Source organism: Cicer arietinum, chromosome 7, assembly GCF_000331145.2.
Source record: "Cicer arietinum cultivar CDC Frontier isolate Library 1 chromosome 7, Cicar.CDCFrontier_v2.0, whole genome shotgun sequence".
Taxonomy (NCBI): domain Eukaryota; kingdom Viridiplantae; phylum Streptophyta; class Magnoliopsida; order Fabales; family Fabaceae; genus Cicer; species Cicer arietinum.
In genome coordinates, this window is record NC_021166.2 from 1,266,719 (window position 1) to 1,287,021 (window position 20,303).

General features: G+C 31.7%; 4 protein-coding genes across 6 annotated transcripts; 1 reads left to right on the forward strand and 3 right to left on the reverse strand.

Moving 5' to 3' along the window:
* Window positions 1-3,693: 3,693 nt before the first annotated feature.
* On the forward strand, window positions 3,694-8,434 carry LOC101504730 (glucose-1-phosphate adenylyltransferase large subunit 1, chloroplastic-like). The gene is made up of 15 exons (NM_001279202.1): window positions 3,694-4,008; window positions 4,717-4,830; window positions 5,282-5,455; window positions 5,584-5,676; window positions 5,817-5,900; window positions 6,005-6,060; window positions 6,156-6,249; window positions 6,342-6,454; window positions 6,558-6,630; window positions 6,762-6,842; window positions 7,092-7,178; window positions 7,310-7,414; window positions 7,651-7,757; window positions 7,839-7,899; window positions 8,184-8,434. The coding sequence occupies exons 1-15, from the start codon at window positions 3,775-3,777 to the stop codon at window positions 8,283-8,285; spliced, it is 1,578 nt and encodes a 525-aa protein (NP_001266131.1). The 5' UTR covers window positions 3,694-3,774; the 3' UTR covers window positions 8,286-8,434.
* Window positions 8,435-9,168: 734 nt separating this feature from the next.
* LOC101505054 (DEAD-box ATP-dependent RNA helicase 58, chloroplastic) lies at window positions 9,169-15,277 on the reverse strand. Of its 3 annotated transcripts, none has more exons than XM_004507648.4 (10): window positions 14,774-15,273; window positions 14,433-14,526; window positions 13,634-13,747; window positions 13,382-13,504; window positions 12,470-12,574; window positions 11,830-11,988; window positions 11,684-11,752; window positions 11,361-11,450; window positions 10,344-10,484; window positions 9,169-9,736 (listed from the first exon to the last, which is right to left on the reverse strand). In XM_004507648.4, the coding sequence occupies exons 1-10, from the start codon at window positions 15,025-15,027 to the stop codon at window positions 9,473-9,475; spliced, it is 1,413 nt and encodes a 470-aa protein (XP_004507705.1). In that variant the 5' UTR covers window positions 15,028-15,273; the 3' UTR covers window positions 9,169-9,472. The 3 variants fall into 3 exon arrangements, with proteins under 3 accessions (XP_004507705.1, XP_012573297.1, XP_073226731.1); XM_012717843.3 differs by having other exon boundaries at window positions 13,634-13,743; window positions 14,774-14,818; XM_073370630.1 differs by having other exon boundaries at window positions 9,566-9,732; window positions 14,774-15,277.
* Window positions 15,278-16,608: 1,331 nt separating this feature from the next.
* LOC101505375 (NADPH-dependent aldehyde reductase 1, chloroplastic-like) lies at window positions 16,609-17,964 on the reverse strand. Its single transcript, XM_004507649.4, has 4 exons — window positions 17,790-17,964; window positions 17,307-17,683; window positions 16,858-17,216; window positions 16,609-16,768 (listed from the first exon to the last, which is right to left on the reverse strand). The coding sequence occupies exons 1-4, from the start codon at window positions 17,910-17,912 to the stop codon at window positions 16,746-16,748; spliced, it is 882 nt and encodes a 293-aa protein (XP_004507706.1). The 5' UTR covers window positions 17,913-17,964; the 3' UTR covers window positions 16,609-16,745.
* Window positions 17,965-19,173: 1,209 nt separating this feature from the next.
* On the reverse strand, window positions 19,174-20,023 carry LOC101505708 (uncharacterized). The gene is made up of 2 exons (XM_004507650.4): window positions 19,774-20,023; window positions 19,174-19,608 (listed from the first exon to the last, which is right to left on the reverse strand). The coding sequence occupies exons 1-2, from the start codon at window positions 19,894-19,896 to the stop codon at window positions 19,390-19,392; spliced, it is 342 nt and encodes a 113-aa protein (XP_004507707.1). The 5' UTR covers window positions 19,897-20,023; the 3' UTR covers window positions 19,174-19,389.
* Between the last annotated feature and the right edge of the window lie 280 nt (window positions 20,024-20,303).

Below are 20,303 nucleotides of genomic sequence, written 5' to 3' on the forward strand. Positions count from 1 at the left end.
AGGCAAGTGATGATAGGCTTTTAATCCTTTGTTTTATGTCAACTAATTTTTGTTATCTTATACTATGTTTATATTTCATTACGCTTTAGTTATAAATAAAAATATTTATACTTGTGAAATTGATACTCTTAGTAGAATGAAATATGAGATAGTCCAATTTTTGTCTTAATAATATAATAAAATAAGGGTGATTTTTTTTTTATTAAATATTTTTTAGTCTTAAAAAAATTATGACTTTTTAAATTTAGTCTCTAAATTTTTTTATTTACTTTTAATTCCTATTTTTGATTTTATGTTGACTTTTTAGGGATTAAAATATTAACTTTTTACTAATTTTTAATAAAAAGGCTAGGCTCAGGTTATTTTTAAAGTCTATTTATTTAAATAGGTCAGACTCAAGCTTATAAAAAAGTCTATTATGTCTGACAAATCGGCCTATATATATTTTATTATTTATTAATTTTATTTTTTATATTATATTAATAATATTATTTCCTATTTTAAATTTTATCAATTAGGCAATCACTCAGTAGTCATTCCATATTCGATAGTTGTTCCATATTCGGTAGCGATTCTATATTTGGTAATCGTTCTATATTCAGTAGTCGTTCAATTAGTCAATCACTCAGTAGTCGTTCCATATTTGTTTTAGAGGTAATAATGAGTGTCATTGTTTCAGACAAAAATAATCTATTCTTTGAAACCAAAAATTATTTTTTAAGGTTTAAAGAATATTTGTTTCAGATTTTTTAAAAATTATTTTGTTAGAAAAATTATTTTTGTTTAATATATATAGATATTGATATGCATAGCATCATGTAGTAAGAGTATAACATATAAATATTTTAATGTGAATAATGATTTTTAAATAGGCTTCAAGAACATACCAGACTTTTAAAAAGGTCGGGTCAGACATAAAGAAATCTATAATAGGTCGTAGGTCAGACTTAGAAATAAAAAATTAATCATAAGTCACACTCATACCTTTTAAAGTCTAGTCTAACCTGACATATTTGAACCCCAAATGATATATTACCTTCAATTAGTGAGCTCTAGTAGGTTGTCGTTCGATGCATACATATCGAGGCCCATGATGAAATATTATGTGCATTAAGTTTTTTTTTTGCTACGTTACATTTTAGTGTTATCTTGTGATATAATAATAAGGACGGGTGGGAATCTTTAGGGATTATAAGTATATATTGAAGGCAAAATATGCGCAAGACATGTGAGTTGGATATGTGTAGATTGAAAATAACTACGCTTTTTGTTTCTATTTGTGAGACGTTAGGTGGCAAGCTACGGCTATCATCGCTTTCGACGAAACGGATTCCTGCCATTGCCATAATAATAATAGACGACAACTTGCCCACTTCAGTTTAAATTTAGTTTTTTAAAGTGAAATAATTTATTTTATAAAATAAAATAATCGCTAAAAATAATAAAATTGTTTTTAAGGATTCAAAATTGAGAAGACAACAAATAATTTAAATGCAGACAACATTTAAAAACTTATTAAAGATTGAACTGGTAATGGCCACTACCAATTGAACTCGTAATGGCCGGATGTTATAGACAACATTTTAACGTTGAACTGATTAAAGATTCAAAATCTAAATGACCGTAAACTTAAATATTTTTCAATTAAAATGACATAACATTAAATATTAAATGAATTTAAAAACTTGAAAGACATATTTAGATTATGAAAGTTTCTGTCTATTTTCAATATAGGGTTAAAGGTATCCGACTATTACAAATCAAAAGGAATGAAGTATATATACAAAAAATAAAATGTTAACCGTCCACTAAATTAGTAAATCACGTCCGTGGCGGTTATTTTTGGTGCACAAGTCACTCACTCTATTGAGTTTAACATTTTATCTTTAGTTTTTGAGTTCAACTTAAATTTAGATCAGATACTCCTTCCTTATCAAGTCACAAAAGTTTTTTAGATAAAAGAAATTTATAGGTGATAAGACGGTATCCTAGTTCAAATACGTTTGACTTTACTAAATATTTACAAACATATTTATAATAATATCAGTGAGAAACAATCAACAACATATATATTTAATGTCTGTCATTTTAATATTAAATCAAACTATTGTATTTAGAGTCATACTTGATCAATTTTTTTTAGTTCAATTTTTTTTATTCATCTCATATTTGATATCAGATGGATTAGGCTCGTATATCAACGTGGATCAATTTTGACACGTTTCAAAACAAGCTAATGGAAATTTTAGACTCCAAATTCAATTAAGGTAGAGTCATTGTTTTGTTCCACACTTCCACGAGGATTAATTGCTTGGTCAATTTCTTTGTAATTATTTTAAAAAATAAAATTATAATTAGATAATTTATAAAATAATAATTTTAATGTGATTATTACAAACTATTTTTAAAACTATATAGTGAAACTTCTTTTGAGAAAAAAAAATAAATTAAAGAAATATTGATGAATATATAATTGAGAATTAATTATTATAGTTTATTTATATATTTATTATAGTTTTTATTTATAAATGTAAACAAATTTACTCAAAAATAAATTAATGTTAAATTGTAAGCACAATATTTAGACTATTAATAAATCACCATTTCGCAACATGCATGTGCTAATAAATAAGATATAATATTATTATGTCTGATTGTATCCATCTTCTTCATCATGGTCGGGTAGAATATACATATTATATTTAAATAAAAAATTTACATTATAAAATAATTACATTTATTTTTATTAATTAACTTATAACATTTTTAAATTTTATAAATTTTAAAAAAATACTAAAAAAGTAATTAAATAATTTATACTTAAAAAATTCATTAACATTACTAAATAAATAATTTTAATTATTTTCTTTAAAAATAGGATTAGTTACACTTGTAAAAATATAATATTTATTTTAAAAATTCAAATTAATATTCATATGCTTTTAAAATAACAAAGCTTTTCTTGTAATAAAATCATACAAATATTTTAAAATTAATTATTAATATTTAACTTTTTAATTGATATCAAATTTTATTGTTTTTTAAGTTATATTTTATTAGATTTAAAGTTTTTATAATTAAAATTATATTTTATACGCGTAATTGAATAAATTATTTTTCTTATTTTGTCATCTTAATTTCTAACATAACTCGTATTAAATTGATAATTAATTTATCATATCATATTAATTGAACAAATGTTGTAACAAAATAAGATACAATATAAATATTATAGATGTCATTTCTGTCATCATATCAATGCTTATTTTGTTTTACTTTTTGACAAGATGATCCATTATTTTTCTTATTACTTGTGGTTGTATGATAGTTTTCTATGATATACAATTACAAAGTACTTATGTATGGAAGGATCTATGAAAAATAAGGTGGAACTTTTTCTCACCCCTAACATCTATGAATGAATTTGATATCCTTAATGGATCTCTCACACTCGAGATGTTTGTCTCATATTAAAAATAAAAAAATCATAGAGCTAAACCCATAGCATATTCGTTAATGGATCATACCAACAAAATCCAAAGACTAAATTGTCCTTTGACACGTGAGCTTCTTTTGTAACAAAACTGGTGGATACAATTGTATTTGGATAGCGTGGCCCAATCCTCTAATACCTTGCCCAGTGTCGACATGTATGTAAGAAATTATCTCCACACAACGCTTCATGTGTTGGACATTAATTTGAAACACACACAAGACAAGGTCTTCATTAACAACTGAATTTCCCATTTTGTCCCTCCCTCCGGTGATCGGAAAATGGCAGTCTCTGCCACCGGTCAGATAATGCTATCATCTACCGTTCAATTACGTGAACCAACAATAATGGGCAGTACTAGGAACTTGAGGTTTGTCAAGTTTTGTAATGGAGAAATTATGGGAAGAAAGATTGAGCTTAAAGCTGGGGGTGCTATTAGCAATTGTTGCACTAAGAATGTTATTAGGCAGAATATATCTATGTCTCTCACTGCTGACGTGGCTGCCGAATCCAAGGTTTATCTCAATGAACTTCAATTAATTTGGTTCCCATTGCCCCAACACCAAAATAAACTCTTACATGGTCAACAAAAAAGCATCAAAGTTGAAACATTGTCAAATTCTTAGTGCAATAGGTTGAATGTCTAGTTTTTTTTTTTTTAATCCAAGGAAAATACATCAATTTTTTTTGCCAATGAATTGTTATTTTAGTTCTTAGTTCCCTACTCTCAAATTTTGTTTGGCTTGCATTTTGACCATGGATTTATAACTATATATGTGCCATACGATACCATAATTACTATGGGCTTATACTTCAATGGTGGGTTACTTGGGTCCCCCATATGACAATTTTAGAACCAATAACTTTTTATACACATTGTGGGAAGAAACTGTCCCCCACTATATCACCATCATTAACATTTTGGAAATAGATTTTTGAACATAATATTGCATTGCATCACTCCCGCATGACACTTTTGCATGCCATAGTTTTCAAGTATAACGATGCTTATGCTACACTTAGACATTTTAAATAATTTTAATGCGACTCTGTATGATCTTCACAAATAAAAAATATAAATAGACTTCAAGTAAAACCAAATTACTCTAATTCAATACAGTAATATATAGGGCTTATATATCATCATTTATTAAAAGTTCGTTAGTTTATGTAACATGAATGAAAGGTTTTCATATGATGAATGTGAATATGGGATAGTGCAGTTGAGAAACGTAGATTTGGAAAAAAGAGACCCAAGTACAGTTGTAGCAATTATACTAGGTGGAGGTGCTGGAACTCGTCTCTTCCCTCTCACCAAGCGACGAGCCAAGCCTGCTGTAAGTTTTTCTATTCTTATTCTTGCACCAATTCTTTTCTTAATTGTTCTCTTCATTATAAACACAGTGTTCTTATAGTTTGGTCACTAACACAATCACCAAACATGATATTAACACTAACACGTAAAAACTAATAATAATTTAAGAAGGTAAAAGTGATTAAATAACATGTGTCAGTGTTAGACACGGTCAAACAACTACCACACTCTCAATTGGAAGTGATACATAGGTTTGGTCATCCTGATTTTTTTTTCTTTTCACCATAAAGTCTTTTGGTATAACTACTATTTACTTTGTAATACCTTGGTCAAGCAAATGAAAAACGTGAATAGTGTAATAGAGTAGCCTATGCTATATATAGTGAGTGCACTTTCATTGCATACTGTGTAATTAATGGAGCTACATATGAATTTGGCTATCTTATTAATTTGGGGTTATCTTCCTATGGTAGGTTCCAATTGGAGGTGCTTATAGGCTGATAGATGTACCAATGAGTAACTGCATCAATAGTGGGATCAACAAAGTATACATTCTCACTCAATTTAATTCAGCCTCACTCAACAGGCATATTGCACGTGCTTATAACTCTGGTACTGGAGTCACTTTTGGAGATGGCTATGTTGAGGTATCTATCATTCCATGTCCCAATTTTTTTATTTATATTACTTGCATCCTAAGTTAGCTTATCTGTGTGTGTTGCTGATAAGCAGCCACAAATTGAAAATTCACCTAAGAGTGATTTTTCTCTTACAGGTTCTTGCAGCAACTCAAACTCCAGGGGAGCAAGGTAAAAAGTGGTTTCAGGGTACTGCTGATGCTGTGAGACAGTTCCACTGGCTCTTTGAGGTACAAGCAAATCACAAAATCTGTGATGTAACTTATTCTTTAATCCAGGTTATGCTGTTTAATATTATGGGCCAAGAATTAACTAAATGCTGGTTGAGTGTTAAGTGTGATGATGTAAAAATATGCTTTTCATGCTGTAGGATGCAAGGAGCAAGGATATCGAGGATGTCTTGATTCTTTCTGGAGATCACCTCTACAGAATGGACTATATGGACTTTGTTCAAGTAAGGAATCATGTCATGCAATCAATCAAGCAATTCTTTTTCTCTTTCAGCAATTCACTCAAATTGTTGACTCAGATGTTTTGACTCTTCAACTTCTTATGCAGAATCACCGAGAGAGCGGTGCAGATATCACGCTTTCTTGCCTGCCAATGGATGACAGGTACATTTCTTGCCCTAAGTAGTAAGACTCTACTGTGCACAATAATACTATCACATATATTTACTGTTTAAAACTCTACTGTGCAACCATTATAGCCGTGCCTCAGATTTTGGTCTAATGAAGATTGACAATAAAGGAAGGGTCCTTTCATTCAGTGAAAAGCCTAAAGGAGAAGATCTCAAAGCAATGGTAAGACTCATGTATATTATACTGCCAATCATCGACGCACTAAATTTCAACAATTAGATTCACAGCTAATATTGCTTTGATTCATAATTTAGCAAGTGGATACAACCGTTCTAGGTCTTTCAAAGGATGAGGCTCTCGAAAAACCATACATTGCTTCCATGGGAGTGTACGTCTTCAAGAAGGAGATACTTCTTAATCTATTAAGGTACATATTATTTTCTGTCAAAATGTTAGGCTTTTTCTTGTGGTTCACATCATCTATCAATGTATTCTTTGTTTGATCAGTAATACTAATTAATTTAATTTAGATGGCGCTTTCCGACTGCAAATGACTTTGGATCAGAGATCATTCCTGCCTCAGCTAGAGAATTTTACATGAAGGTGTGAATGGAACAAAAGCTTTACTATGGAATTTTGTCTATAAAAATAGAATGTGGAAACTCACCTTTGCATCCAGCAGAAAGTTCAGTTTCACTTATTTATGAATATTTATAGAAAAAATTTGAATGCAGGCTTATCTCTTCAATGATTACTGGGAGGACATAGGGACCATCAGATCATTCTTTGAAGCAAATCTAGCTCTCACTGAGCATGTAAGTGTCAAATTCATATATACAGCCACTCTTTTTGAGTTTCAATACATTGAATGTAACAAGCTCAGTTGTAATTGATAGATAACCTATGAATTGAATTATAAACTTCAAGCTTTAAAAGCTCAACTATAAACATAATTTCAATTAATTTGTTTTCAATGAGATTTGAAAGAACTATTTTCTTTGTTCCATGCATGATTGAGATATAAATCTTAGTGACTTAGAAAAACTTACTTTTGAAAATTTCAGCCATCGAAATTTAGCTTTTATGATGCAGCAAAACCAATGTACACATCAAGGAGAAACTTACCACCTTCCAAGATTGACAATAGCAAGGTCATTCTACATTTTCATTTACTTAATTTCCTTTTGTATACCCCCTTCCCACACCAGGTGACCACCACTTTTCCACCTTCAAATCTTAAATTTCAATATTATAAATTTATTATGTGTCCTTTCTTATGCAGATTGTTGATTCAATTGTATCGCACGGAAGCTTTTTGAATAATTCCTTCATAGAGCATAGTGTAGTTGGAATCAGATCCAGAATAAACTCAAATGTTCATTTAAAGGTTTGGTGTAACCATTCTATTAAGTACAAAAGATGACAATGTATTTTGTTATCAGCATTACCATAGTCACCTGATTTACTAGTTATGCAGCAAGTCTCAATTTATAGGCTAAACGTTTCTAAAGTTTTTGTTTGTGGAAATTTAAAAACATATTCTTAATAGTAGACTATGTATTTTGATAAGTTTATTTTCTAGACGTGTGTTCATCTAGCTCTATGTTTTACACATTTATGCAGGATACAGTGATGCTTGGTGCTGATTTCTATGAAACTGAAGCAGAAGTGGCAGCCCTGTTAGCTGAAGGAAGAGTTCCAATAGGAATAGGAGAAAACACAAAAATCAAGTAGGAAATGCAACTCTCACTTTCATAATAACATTTGTTTATGTGGCTATAGTTGCTCATTTTTTTCTCACATTTCTGCAGAGATTGTATTATTGACAAAAATGCTAGAATTGGAAAGAATGTTATCATAGCAAATTCAGAGGTATGCTTCTAAAACCATTTTAGTTTACTGTATATGTAGATATCCTCCCCCCTTAATTTGCATACTCCTGAAGTTTTTACTTATCAAATCACTTTATCATTGTATAACAACTCAACCCCACTTGAAATTTCCCTTACTACCCTCATCATATAAGCATGATAAAAATCACTAAATTTGCTATGCAAGAGAAGAAATAGAACAAAAACTATCTAGACACCTCAAGCGCGAGGCAATGATTTTTGAGATGATGAATCATGTACTAATTTTTTTTGAATTAACTGCAGGGCATACAAGAGGCTGATAGATCTGCAGAAGGGTTTTACATCCGTTCCGGAGTCACAGTTGTATTGAAAAATTCAACAATTGAAGACGGACTCGTCATATAATAAAGTCACCCATTACTTGTCTGAAGATGAGATTTTTTTTAGTTTTTAACTTTTTATGAATTGTAAAAAAAAAAAAGGATATAAATAGATTGGCATATTATCCATCTTATATTCCAATTCCTCCAACTTAACATGTCATAAAAATTATTAACTCCAATTTTTACACAATATCAACATATTACACTTTTGTTATTTATTCTTGGAATTGCAATCCCTCTACTTTGCACAGATTCGATATCAAATAAATAAATTTGTAAATTTAACTTTTTACTTTTTTATTATATATTAATTACTACTTCGTGATATAATGTATATAAAATATAATAGTCTGAACGTAAGATATACTAAAGTGAAATTTGAATAGAAAAATTTAGTATTTAAGTTGTAAAATATTATATATAGGCATATAGATATAGAAATTGAACAACTTGAACCTAATGGAAGAATGCATGTCAAGCTTCGGAATTTGTAGTGCATTTAGAATAACTTATTTGTATTTATCCTATAACATAATCATTTATGCAAATGTTTAAAAGCTTACAAGAAAGACTTAGTATATCCTGAAACTATTTTCTACATATGTGTTCTCTAAAATAGCCAATAGAATAGAGCTTATTTGGAGGTTACCTACATGAGCTCATGCAAGTTGCTTATATAACAAGTGTTTACTCAATTAACGCTTACTAAATTGTTTATCTAAATTAAAGCCTAAGGATTCAACTCCAAGAGCACTACAGTGAGTACAATCAGATCACTTCCTAAGTAAAAAAATTCACTGGATTACGTACCTGAAAAGTAAGAACTCATCGATTGACCCATTATAAAATCAGTATATAAGACCCAACACAGTTCGGCCAATCACAGCTTTGTTTTGACACCAGAATTAGCTTTCAATCCATATAGTAACATCAATTGATAAGAAAATTAACAATTGATAATAGTCACATGTATAACAAATCATATCATGAATGTATTACAATATCATCAATAATTGAGATATCTTACTGTATCATCTAAAATAAGGGCTTACAATAGAGGAGTCTAAAAGAAAAGGTCCCTACCATTTTAGCACTCATGTTGAAGAGTATCTCAGAAATAAATAGTTTTTAAAGATGAGGAAACTGTTCAGATAAATACAATTTGAGGCACATTACATAATAGTTGATCAGATTAAAAAATGTGAAGGTCTATGGAATAAGCTCTTCACAGACAAACATCAACTCATTTTCATATCTCTGCAGAACAAACCGCTCCTCAGGGACTATAATGCTGGTGACATTACAATTAATGTCCGAAAAGGGTTTTCTACATGTCCTCCCTGCTCGATGAAGATAATCTATGGCATTTTTTGGCAGATCAAAGTTGTATATGTGAGTCATTTCTGGAAAATCAACTCCTCTAGCAGCTACATCTGTTGCCACTAGAAGATAGCCACCACCTTTTCTAACTTCCTGAATCAAAGAGACAGCAAACAATTGTTACCACCCCTTTTCCACCTAATTTGACTGGCATACGCACTTTATCGCTACCATCCTTAAACTAGCATACTTATAGTTGTCGTACCAGGCTTAATACGTACTTTTATGAGGTTTAATTCAACGACAACAGTACTCACATTAAACGTCCGGTAAATTTGAAGCTAAGGATTAGCGCAACTCTTCAACTAATTGTCCTCTTGAGGGTAAACATCATCCTCAGCCAGTCCCCATTGTTGATTTCCCTTAAAGTTTAGTTGAAAGACCACCCCTCCCCCCTCTCCAAGGCAACAATGTCAACAGTTTCATAAAAAATATGTTGTCTGTCTTTAAACCAATGGTTCCCGGTTAATCAGATAGAATGAACCAGTAGAATTTGGTCATCGGAACAAAAATGTCGCTCATATATTAAAACTTGTTTCAAACTCGGCTATAACTATAAGTTGCATTATATTACTCATTCATGGAAGAATGGTAAAATGAATTAGGATGGCAACATAAAGGTCAATAATGCAAGGATAATGGAATATCGAGGTTACCAATGACATCCCATATCCATATCAATCCACTGAATGGGACTTACCAACAGAGAAGCTGCTCGTGAATTGAAATTCATGTCATCTTCGAGGAGGAGGATATCTAAAGATCCATGATATGATGCCTTTAGAAAGTCAATCAGAAGGGATGTGGATGGAGCATTTCCAGCCTTTTTCGACTTCTCGGACTGCATAATAGAATATGCAACATTAGAATAATGATAACTTTATCATATCACCCCAACTGATTCAGACATTAAATGCACACGTTTGGGCTAATAGTTTTGATGGTGTCAACTGTCAAATAACAATTATTGCAAGAACCAAGTCCTATAGTACTAGCTTGAAAATCAAGACAAAACGGAGCTCTAAATAAATTCCCTAGCATCTGATGTATATGAAATTTAAACTCCGTTACACGAAAATGGTCATAAAAGAACTAAGAGTTTTTAACCTCTAAAGTGCAAGTAGTATCTATGTGCTTGTTACAACATGTTGGGGTTACCACTTATGAGAAAAGCAAGGTTACTTATTACAAAATGAAGTTTGATAACTATGTGCTTGTATTTTGTCAAAAACTAAGACAGATATTTTACTCAACGGTCGCCAACGATGCAACTTACTCCTTAAAGTGCAGCCTATATTTCAAGACTTTACAACTGCTTGAGAAGTACTATTAGAATACAAATGTCGATACAGGCATGTATATGATAAAAAAAGAAACAACTAATCCAACAATACTAACACAACACGGAAAGTACCCATAGCTCATTATATGCATTGAACAGTAATTAATTATGAAAAAGAGGATGGCATCAGTTCATTGTTGAATAATATAATGCAGTTTTTAAATATTTCTCTTGCCTTACAGGACTATCATTCTGAGAAGTTATAAACAAAAGTAACTCATTTATTACTAGATTAAAATCTTATAAAGTGATTTCATTCCACTTTCAAATTTCAAGGCATGGCCTACTGATTGCATTATCCCATTGATGAAGAATCATTGCTGCATAATCCAAATGAAAGAAGGAGGTGATATAAGAAAGATATTATCTGCATACCTGCTCACCAACGAATATAATGCCAGACTCAGGAGCATCAGATTGAATCAAGGATAACAAGGTTTGTAGTTTTCTTTTCGTATCACATACCTGATGATTGAAATTTTAAATAGCATTAGAAACTTACTAATACCCAAAATAGGTATTTGATAAATAAGAGACCTACAAAAAAGTAAGCGATTAAAGTTTAAACCATTCTATGTCTTTATAAGGTCAAAGGGTGGAGGGAGGGTGGACTACAAGTGAATTAAAAAAGATAAAGTTTTATTTTCAATAGAAAATTAGAAACACAATAAGTTACTTTAATACTCAAGATTTCTTACTATGAATCTATGATATAGGCGAGATGGCATGGGCTCCACCGGACTAACATGAATATGGATCACATCCCTCTGGAAAGAAAATAAAGTAAGAATTAATTTAAGGTGCTGAAGACAAATAAGTAATCATATGAATCAGATTTATATACCTTGGTCCATTTCTGCTGCACAGCATCATGAAGAAATCGATTGTGATGTGGTATAGATGCACTGGCAAAAACTGTCTGACGATTGTTACAAGATGAATATGTGGTCAAAATCTTCCGAAGAGAACTAGCTTGCTTTGAAGAATTGAAAAGGAAGTCAACCTAAGATGACAAGAATAAAAAGTATAATAAATACCAACAGAATTGGTCAAAGGAAGAAAAAAAGAAGTTGGCAGGGCTTACATAATTCCAGGCTTTATAGTTTTTATATTTCTCAACTCAACTTAAAATGTGGAAATGTTGAAATAATGAAATCTTACAAGCTAAATAACTTTTAAGTGTCTTTAGTTTACTTTACTTGCTTGCTTCCATTTCTTTAGCTGCTTTAGAATACATTGATGGATGAGAACAAGATGACTAATCACATTATATATAGTTTTCAAAGCAATTATAGATGGACGAGAACAAGATGACTAATACATTGATGGTGATGCAGCTGTATGTTTTGAAACACACCATAGAGTTGCTGAAGGAAAATCTGTAAATCTGCTTTCTTAGCTCTTACCTTAAACAATGTAAATATACAATTTATGAAAAGTGTACCAAGACAAGCCAATTTAAATGCAAAGACCAAAACTTTTACCTCATCAACAACCAACACCCGCAAGGTTCCAAGTGAAAAAAGTTGTCTTTCAAGCATTTGGCACAAACTCCCAACTGTTGCAACTACTACTGCTGGAGGCTCTGCCTAAAATTGGAGAAAGTTAATCAAAGGCTGAATGATCAGATACGAGACTTCACTATAAAACCTAGTGCAGCCAGTGGCCAGCTAAAGAGCAGATAAAAATCAACGTAATCAGATGTGGTGTTCAATTGGAGATGTTATATAACTTTTGAAAATTCAAACCATTTCCCATCGAAAGCCTAAAGCATCAATACACCAAAAAACACACAGGGAACTAGTTGGTCATTGATGCCTAATCTGTAATGCCCATTCACTATCGATCTGCATTGTAATTTGTAAACATATATACAATGAAATATAAGACTTAAAACACCCCCAAGAGCATGGTGCTTCTATATCACAATTTGGCCAATAGCCACATGTACAAGGTTAATTAAAACTACGCCAGTAAATAATTATATCTAAACGAACACAGCAAGTTAAATAATTTAGTTATGTAGCATAACCAAAAACAGAGTATCCTAAAATTAATTGACATTTGAGAATCAGTAGTATTGTACATTAATGAATACTAGTGGGCAGTGGCTGCAAAAAATGGAATAGAAGAAACTAACAAAACTGTGTATGAATGAACTGCCTCAGTGGCATATATTTTGAGTAAGAGTCAATAAAATTTTATCAGACTGACAAATATACATATAACTATAATCAAGCACCAAGTCCATCATACTGTCAAATAAGCTCCAGATCTTTAAAAAAGAAGATTCAAACATTGCATTGCAGCAGCAACCATTTGTGACTCACAAATCTTATTTGGTTAAAAATACAATATAATACAACTCATTGAACCAGGTGATGAAAAAGTTCTACCTTAAACCAGGTTTTCTGCCTTCTCAATGTTCCTCCATCTAACAAAGCCATGATGGTACATGACTTCTGCTCCCCTTCAACTCCAGTTGGCTTTGCTGCCAGTATCCTAGCAACCTTAGTAACCTTGTCATAAAATAAATATTTTTTGCACTCAGTCATTGGTCCTTTCCAAGGGTGTTCCCCCTGATATGTTGCATTAAAGATGATTAATTAACATGTTGCTATGGCATCATAACTCATAAATATTCTTACTTGCATGCCAAGTTCACGGGTGGGCACCAAAACTAGTGCTTGAACAGCAGATTTTCTAGTGTTGATGATGGAATAGATCAAAAGCAAGTACGTAAGTGTCTTCCCAGAACCTGTCTAGATAAGAAAGAAAATACGGTTACACATCTCCCTTTTGTTATTTCCTAATAAATGTTGAAGTGGAGCACAGGGAAAGGGGCGATACATGGACAGAGATGAGGGCTGATGAGGAAGGACAACACTGGAAGGAAATACAGAGAAAAAACATAATAGAAAATGCATAAATTTGTATCGTGCGCAGAAGATATAAAACCATGCCAACAAACTTTTCCTATCTAAAATGATTTCTATCATCTAAGAACTGAGTCAGTGGAATTGTAGTTTAGTGCAGGCCAAGCAAGACAGCCAACCTTTCAAAACGACAGGGCATAATTAATAGTTGCAGAATAGACAGCTAGACATTTTCCGATATGCCGAATTCCACCATCATAGAAAACAATCAAATCTTATTGGCATGCAAAATTTTAGATGCTCAACCTCTTAAAACCTTTACGTTCAACTTTCCTTTTTCTTTGCCCTCCAAACCTAAGTTTTTATGCTCTCTCATTTACGACCCTTGGTTAGAAAATAAGCCTTTTCCCTATTCAACATCCCCCCAGTATATACGCATGTTAGGAAACTCAGGCCACATAACAAATCAGAGAAGAAACTGAATATAAATTATTGTTTTCATCATTAATACCACAACAGCAGCAATTAAAACATATGAATCAACGAATAAAAAAGAGAATGTAAGATGAACCTGAGCATGAAGAATGCAGTCACGGCCGGTAAAAAGACGAGGCAATGCTTGCCTCTGGACCTCTGTAGGCATGACATATCCAACCTCTTCCATCCTGAAACATATACACCACCCATAAAATGTTAATTAATCAAGTAATAACACAAGCACCTAACACACAATTTATTCAAAGATAAGCACAACATCAAGTGTAGCAATAATTTGGTGCATAAGCAAAAGTGAGTTGATTGAATTTAAAGAAATAAACACGAACGAAACAATGAAATAATTTTGCAATAAGAAAAAATAAAGAGTAAAATTAGGGTGGAAAGAAATGGAAAAGGGGAAATAGTTGAAATCACCTTAGCAGTATTTGGTCGGGTACATGAGTTTGACATAATTGTTTGAGAGTGGGAGTTGTGAGTTTACCATTATCCGGTGTAGGAATGGTGGGAGAAGGATTCTGAATGGCTAGTGGAGTTTTGGAGACACGGTTGATGTGAATGGAAGAGAATAGTCTCACAAAATGGTGGTTGTTATGTGAACGAGGGATACAAGTTGGGTTTTCAAATGAATGAAGAATAAGTGGTGAGAGTGAGAGAGCGCGAGTGTCCATCTATTCTGTATAGTTAGATTGATGAATGAATTCAGATTATCATTATTAATTAATTAATTATTCTTCTCTCTCTGATTCTCTAGGTCCAACTTCATCAAATCAAATTATCATGAAGACGCTTGCTACTACTCAGCAACGGAATCTATGGGATGGGTGGATTTCTTCTTGCCAAATGCTCAACACTTTCTCCTCCTCAATTTACCCCAACTTCACTTCTAATACTATTATTTTTATCAGAAATTAAAATAGGTGGATGCTCTATAGTAGTGAAAAACTTACTTGGATAATACAAAAATAAGATTAATGATTTACTTTTAAATATTTTGAGTAAACTTTCGTACGGCCAAGTATAGTTTCAATTTTGGACTTTATCCAATACGGCCCATGAAGATTTCAAAAGTACCGGGGTGTACATGGATGTGAGTCAACCTGCCAACTCGATCACCCAACTCAATTTAATCCAATTTTTATTCATACTCAGATATTTTTGGATTTGATCCAATTCAACCCATTAAAACTCGTTTATATTTAGTTCGGATAATTGATTTAACAAATTAAATTCATCGATCCGATCCAGTAACTAATTATATATATATATATTTTAAAATTTTATTTGACAGTTCCAACAGTTCAATAGAGTTTTATTACTTTTCTTCTTTAGATTTTCAGTTTCTTGAAGTCCCGACCACCTTCTTCTTTTGTTACGCATATACTCACAACTGTTATGATTTTTATACAAATTAATTATAATAAAATATTATTAATAATTGTTTTTTATATGAATTCTGATGCAAGGTGTTCATGTGTCTAATAACTGATTTTAATAATTGATTTTAATATTAATAACTTCTTCTTTTGATGATTTTTTAAAAATTGAATAATATGATTTGAAATTTTATAGTTTTTGAAACATTCAAATATTAAATATATTTTCATTCAATATATTTTCACATAAAATAAAAAATAAATTATTATTTATATATAACCCGTCAATTCAATTTAACTCTAATCCGTTCTTAATCAGGTCAGATTAAATAAAAAATATACAAATTTAAAACTTAACTCAATCCAAATATAATTGATTGGGTCGGATGTCGAGTTTTATCAAAACCAACGCAATCCAACCCAAGTACACCTGAGAGAATTCACGGTGGTAGTATTCTTGTTAGAGGGTTTTTTCTCACATGGATGCGAGTCAATATTATACACATAATCATTTAATTAGTTTAATACTATAACTTAGTACGCTCAAACTCACCTGCCCTAAAAAAACTCAATTTACTCAAAAAAAAATTATTAAATAATTTTTACTAATAACTTTACATTATTATATTCCAATCAAATTTATTTATTTTTAATATAATTTGCTCTGATCTCTATTAAAGATCTATTTTTGTATCCATTAACCTCATTCGTGCCATAACAATTATAAGAAACCAGTTTTATAGAGAGGTTAATTGAGTCTAAAGCCTCAGTAAATTAAGAGCTGAGCAATATTTCGTTTCTATCCATGTTTGTCTCTTTTTAAGTCCCTTCACATACTTACTATTTTTTTTAATAGTAAAAATTAAATTCCAAAACTTTGAAGTTTACCGACAAATTATGACTAAACCAAAGTGGTAATTACAGGATTACAGGATTTGAACAAAATGTATTTGAAGAGAAAAGATACATAATCCAACAAGGAGAGTTTATTGAAGGGAGCATAAGATACATAATTAAGCATTGACAATAACCCCACCTGCAAATCAACAAGCAAACATGAGAATATGTAAGAAAACAGCTTTGAAGTAGTTAACCAATATAATAATAAAAGACAAAGAGACGCACCATTTGGATGAAGGACTTGTCCAGTAAAGTAGGAAGAGTCCTGAAGAGAAGCCAAGAACAAATAACAAGGTGCAATCTCACAAGGTTGACCTGCTCGCTTCATTGGTACCTCTGATCCCAAATTCTGTATCTTCTCAGAAGGCATTGTAGCTGGTTGTACTGGCGTCCAAACTGGTCCTGGAGCAACAGCATTCACTCTTATTCCTCTCTTCACTAACTGCTGTGCAAGACCCCTAGTGAATGCTACAATGCCTCCCTTTGTTGAAGTATAGTCCAGTGTTTCTGCTTTTCCTATGTAGGCGTTCACTGAACTTGAGTTGATGATTGAGCTCCCTTCTTTCATGTGTTTCAGAGCATGCCTTAACATCAATAAAGTCAAAAACCCAAGGATTTGTATTTCAAAACATTTCTAATTCATTATGAGTGTACATCTAAATTATTTTCTATACCTGACCAAGAAAAACTGTGAAAAGATGTTGGTCCTGAAGACTCTTTCAAGCTGTGGTTCAGTGATTTCCTCTATTGAGTTTTTCAAATGTTGTTCAGCTGCATTGTTCACAAGAACATCAATGCGTCCATACTCTTTAACAACCAGTTCAACCACCTGTTTGCAATTCTCATCATATCCAATATCAGCAGCAATTGCCAATGGTTCTTGTGCATCACTTGTCTTGGCCTCTAACAACATCTTCAGAGTATCATCTTTGTCCCTGTCCTCTTGACCCTTCACGTATGTAAAAGCTACTGTTGCACCCTCTTTTGCAAATATTACACACACTGCTCTTCCTATCCCTGAGTCACCTCCTGTCACCAATGCCACTTTTCCCTGTACAATTCAGAACAACATGCATTGATATACTCAATTAAACAAAGTACTATAACATACACTTAACCATATCTAATAGAACTATAAGAAGAGAAGTGGAGGGTACCCTTAGTTTGTTGGCGGGTTTGTGGTCAGGGTGAATGGCTTGTGGGAGTGGTTCCATTAGATGCTCTTTTCCAGGCTGAGTGTCCTGGCTCTGAGGTGGGAACTTAGGCTCATTACTCGTCATTTTATTTTAATTTGAAATATATTATATTGAGATGAGGATGTTATGAATCTAGTGTATATATATATATGGTCTTATGAGTTAGAATTAGAATTAAAATGTATTATACCTTGAGAATATGAAGTCTATTTTTTGTAGGGACCCCAAAGGAGAGGAATGTGATGGCATGCCACGTGCAAGTGCATGCTGCCAACGTGTCATATGTGAGGCACTGTTTCAAGATTACGTGGAATTCAGCAGTGTATGTGACTCACATTAACAATCCAAGATGAGTTTCTACATCATATTTCATGCTAAAATTTCGTCCTTATTCAACCAAAAATTGAAAAGAAATATTAGTTGAGATTAGTAACTTACTGATTTCATTTAAGAACTTTGTCAAACCAATTTTAATTACCATTGTTGCTGCTTAAGTAGCTTATAACTAGCTAACTGGGTTCGTGAAAAAAAAAACTATCTAACTTTGTGCTAGTTATAAAATGCTGTGTTTTATTTAAATATGTTATCTTTTAAATTTTATATTAGACATAAGAGAAACTTTTTTTTTTTATCATCATAATTATGCATGACAATGAGTTTAACCAATTGCAATTGACATAAATGATGGGACCTTCTATTCATATTAGTTGTGATTTGGGTTTAAATTTGAAATTTTGTAATTAATATATTATACATAAATTTAATTGTGAATATTCAAGATTGATAAAAGGACTCAGATTGCAATGTGTTTCTCCAAACACAAAGTTTCAGAAAACTAGTGACAAGTTTTTCAAAAAAACTTGTGATATGTTTTCTATAGCATGTATAAGTTCCAGAAAACTTGTTTTCAGTTTTTCAGGTAAGACATTTAGTTGTTCTAAAAAATATAGTTGTTCGAAAAGGTTAAAACAAATGTAAAAATGAAAATAAAAGGAGTAGAAGTGACATTTAAAAAAATGTGTAAAGGTGGGGGGGATATACATGTAAGAGTATGGAATGCCATTAATGATGCTATTGAAAAAATTTAATATGATAGTGTTTCTTTCCATATTTTAAGCACTATCCATGGAAAAAAAATTGATTGCGGTAAATTGAGAGGAGCATATAGGTCAAGAATATTACAAGGAATTAGGAAACGGGTGAAACCAGATAAATATCTAGCCATCTAACCATAAGCATAAAGTGTGAATTGATTTGATGTTTCTTTGAATTCAATTCCATCTTATCAAACACATAGTTGTACAAATTAAGTGGAAATATAATTATTTATATATTACAAAAGGAGAAAACAAATCAGATAACAACCATTCATGCTTTCCCTTACAATTAATATAGGGACCCTAGCTAGCTCTAAGACTAATATTAAACACGTAAATTAACATGGCAATATTCCATTATGTACATAAAATTCGTTGCAATAAACCAAATATAGAATTATATATCCATATTTGACAAAGTAACTAGAAAATTATGCAGAAAGAACTATATATGCATATCCTTGTCAGCCATTATTATTAATTGGTTTGAAATTAGAATGTTGAGAGTGCTTTTGATGTGAAGAAGATCTTCCTTTCCTTCTCTTCCTTCTTGGCTGTGTTGACTGAGGGATAAACACACCTGTCCCTTTGCTAATTTCACTTCTAAAACACACATGCTGCTGCTGCTGCTCGTATACAAGGATATTTTTCTCTGCTGGAGGATTCATTGCTCCATTCAAACACTGTAAATTTGTTTATAAACATCTAATTATCATTAACATAATCAATAATTAAAACCTCTGTTTCATCAAAGTTCCATAATTATTGGAATATTTTCTAGTGCCAATATATATGTGGAATTTGAAACCTCTGTTTCGTGCAAGTGTATGGAGATGGAAGGGAAAAACCTGAAGAGAGTGTGGATGACAAGATGTAAGAGGGTCTTCATCTTCATCCATAATTAAGAGAGAAATTTGCTTGCTTAAGTCTGCAAAATATGCATCATCTTCAAGTTCCACAGAAACCTCCATATCTGTGTTGTATCTTAATATGAGCTTGAAATTTTCTCTACTTTGGCATGAAACCAAGTATTATATTTAGACTTACATGCTAATCTCTTTTCTCAATTTTTATTTTATTTTCTTCTATTGTCCCAAACATGTATAGTATATTATATAGTGTTGATAATAAGGAAGAATTATTGTATGGGAAGGGCATGCATGTGAGTTGGTGGGGCCATATTGTCACATTTGGCCAATCTGTCTATGACTCACAAACTCCATCCCTAACTAGAATCATGTTATGAATTTGATGGATTCCACGTCCTCTTCGAAATGCATGAGTGATTTTAGCCATTGAAAAAAAATAACTCTCAACCATTCAATTTTTTTAATGGCTCAGATTTATTTGATCATGTGCATTTAGGATTCTCTAACTG

Bases quoted from the DNA above. Each gene is read 5' to 3' on its own strand.
- LOC101504730 (NM_001279202.1), top strand. From the start codon at position 3,775: ATGGCAGTCTCTGCCACCGGTCAGATAATGCTATCATCTACCGTTCAA. The intron at 5,456-5,583 runs GTATCTATCATT...TTTCTCTTACAG, and splicing joins TTGGAGATGGCTATGTTGAG to GTTCTTGCAGCAACTCAAAC. The intron at 6,061-6,155 runs GTACATTTCTTG...CAACCATTATAG, and splicing joins TGCCTGCCAATGGATGACAG to CCGTGCCTCAGATTTTGGTC.
- LOC101505054 (XM_004507648.4), bottom strand. From the start codon at position 15,027: ATGGACACTCGCGCTCTCTCACTCTCACCACTTATTCTTCATTCATTT. The intron at 13,505-13,633 runs GTAAGAATATTT...TTTTATGACAAG, and splicing joins CCCGTGAACTTGGCATGCAA to GTTACTAAGGTTGCTAGGAT. The intron at 11,753-11,829 runs GTATATAAATCT...TTTTCTTTCCAG, and splicing joins TGCAGCAGAAATGGACCAAG to AGGGATGTGATCCATATTCA.
- LOC101505375 (XM_004507649.4), bottom strand. From the start codon at position 17,912: ATGACGAGTAATGAGCCTAAGTTCCCACCTCAGAGCCAGGACACTCAG. The intron at 17,217-17,306 runs GTATAGAAAATA...ATTGATGTTAAG, and splicing joins TCACAGTTTTTCTTGGTCAG to GCATGCTCTGAAACACATGA. The intron at 16,769-16,857 runs GTGCGTCTCTTT...GTTGATTTGCAG, and splicing joins ACAAGTCCTTCATCCAAATG to GTGGGGTTATTGTCAATGCT.
- LOC101505708 (XM_004507650.4), bottom strand. From the start codon at position 19,896: ATGGAGGTTTCTGTGGAACTTGAAGATGATGCATATTTTGCAGACTTA. The intron at 19,609-19,773 runs GTTTTTCCCTTC...ACAAATTTACAG, and splicing joins GTCATCCACACTCTCTTCAG to TGTTTGAATGGAGCAATGAA.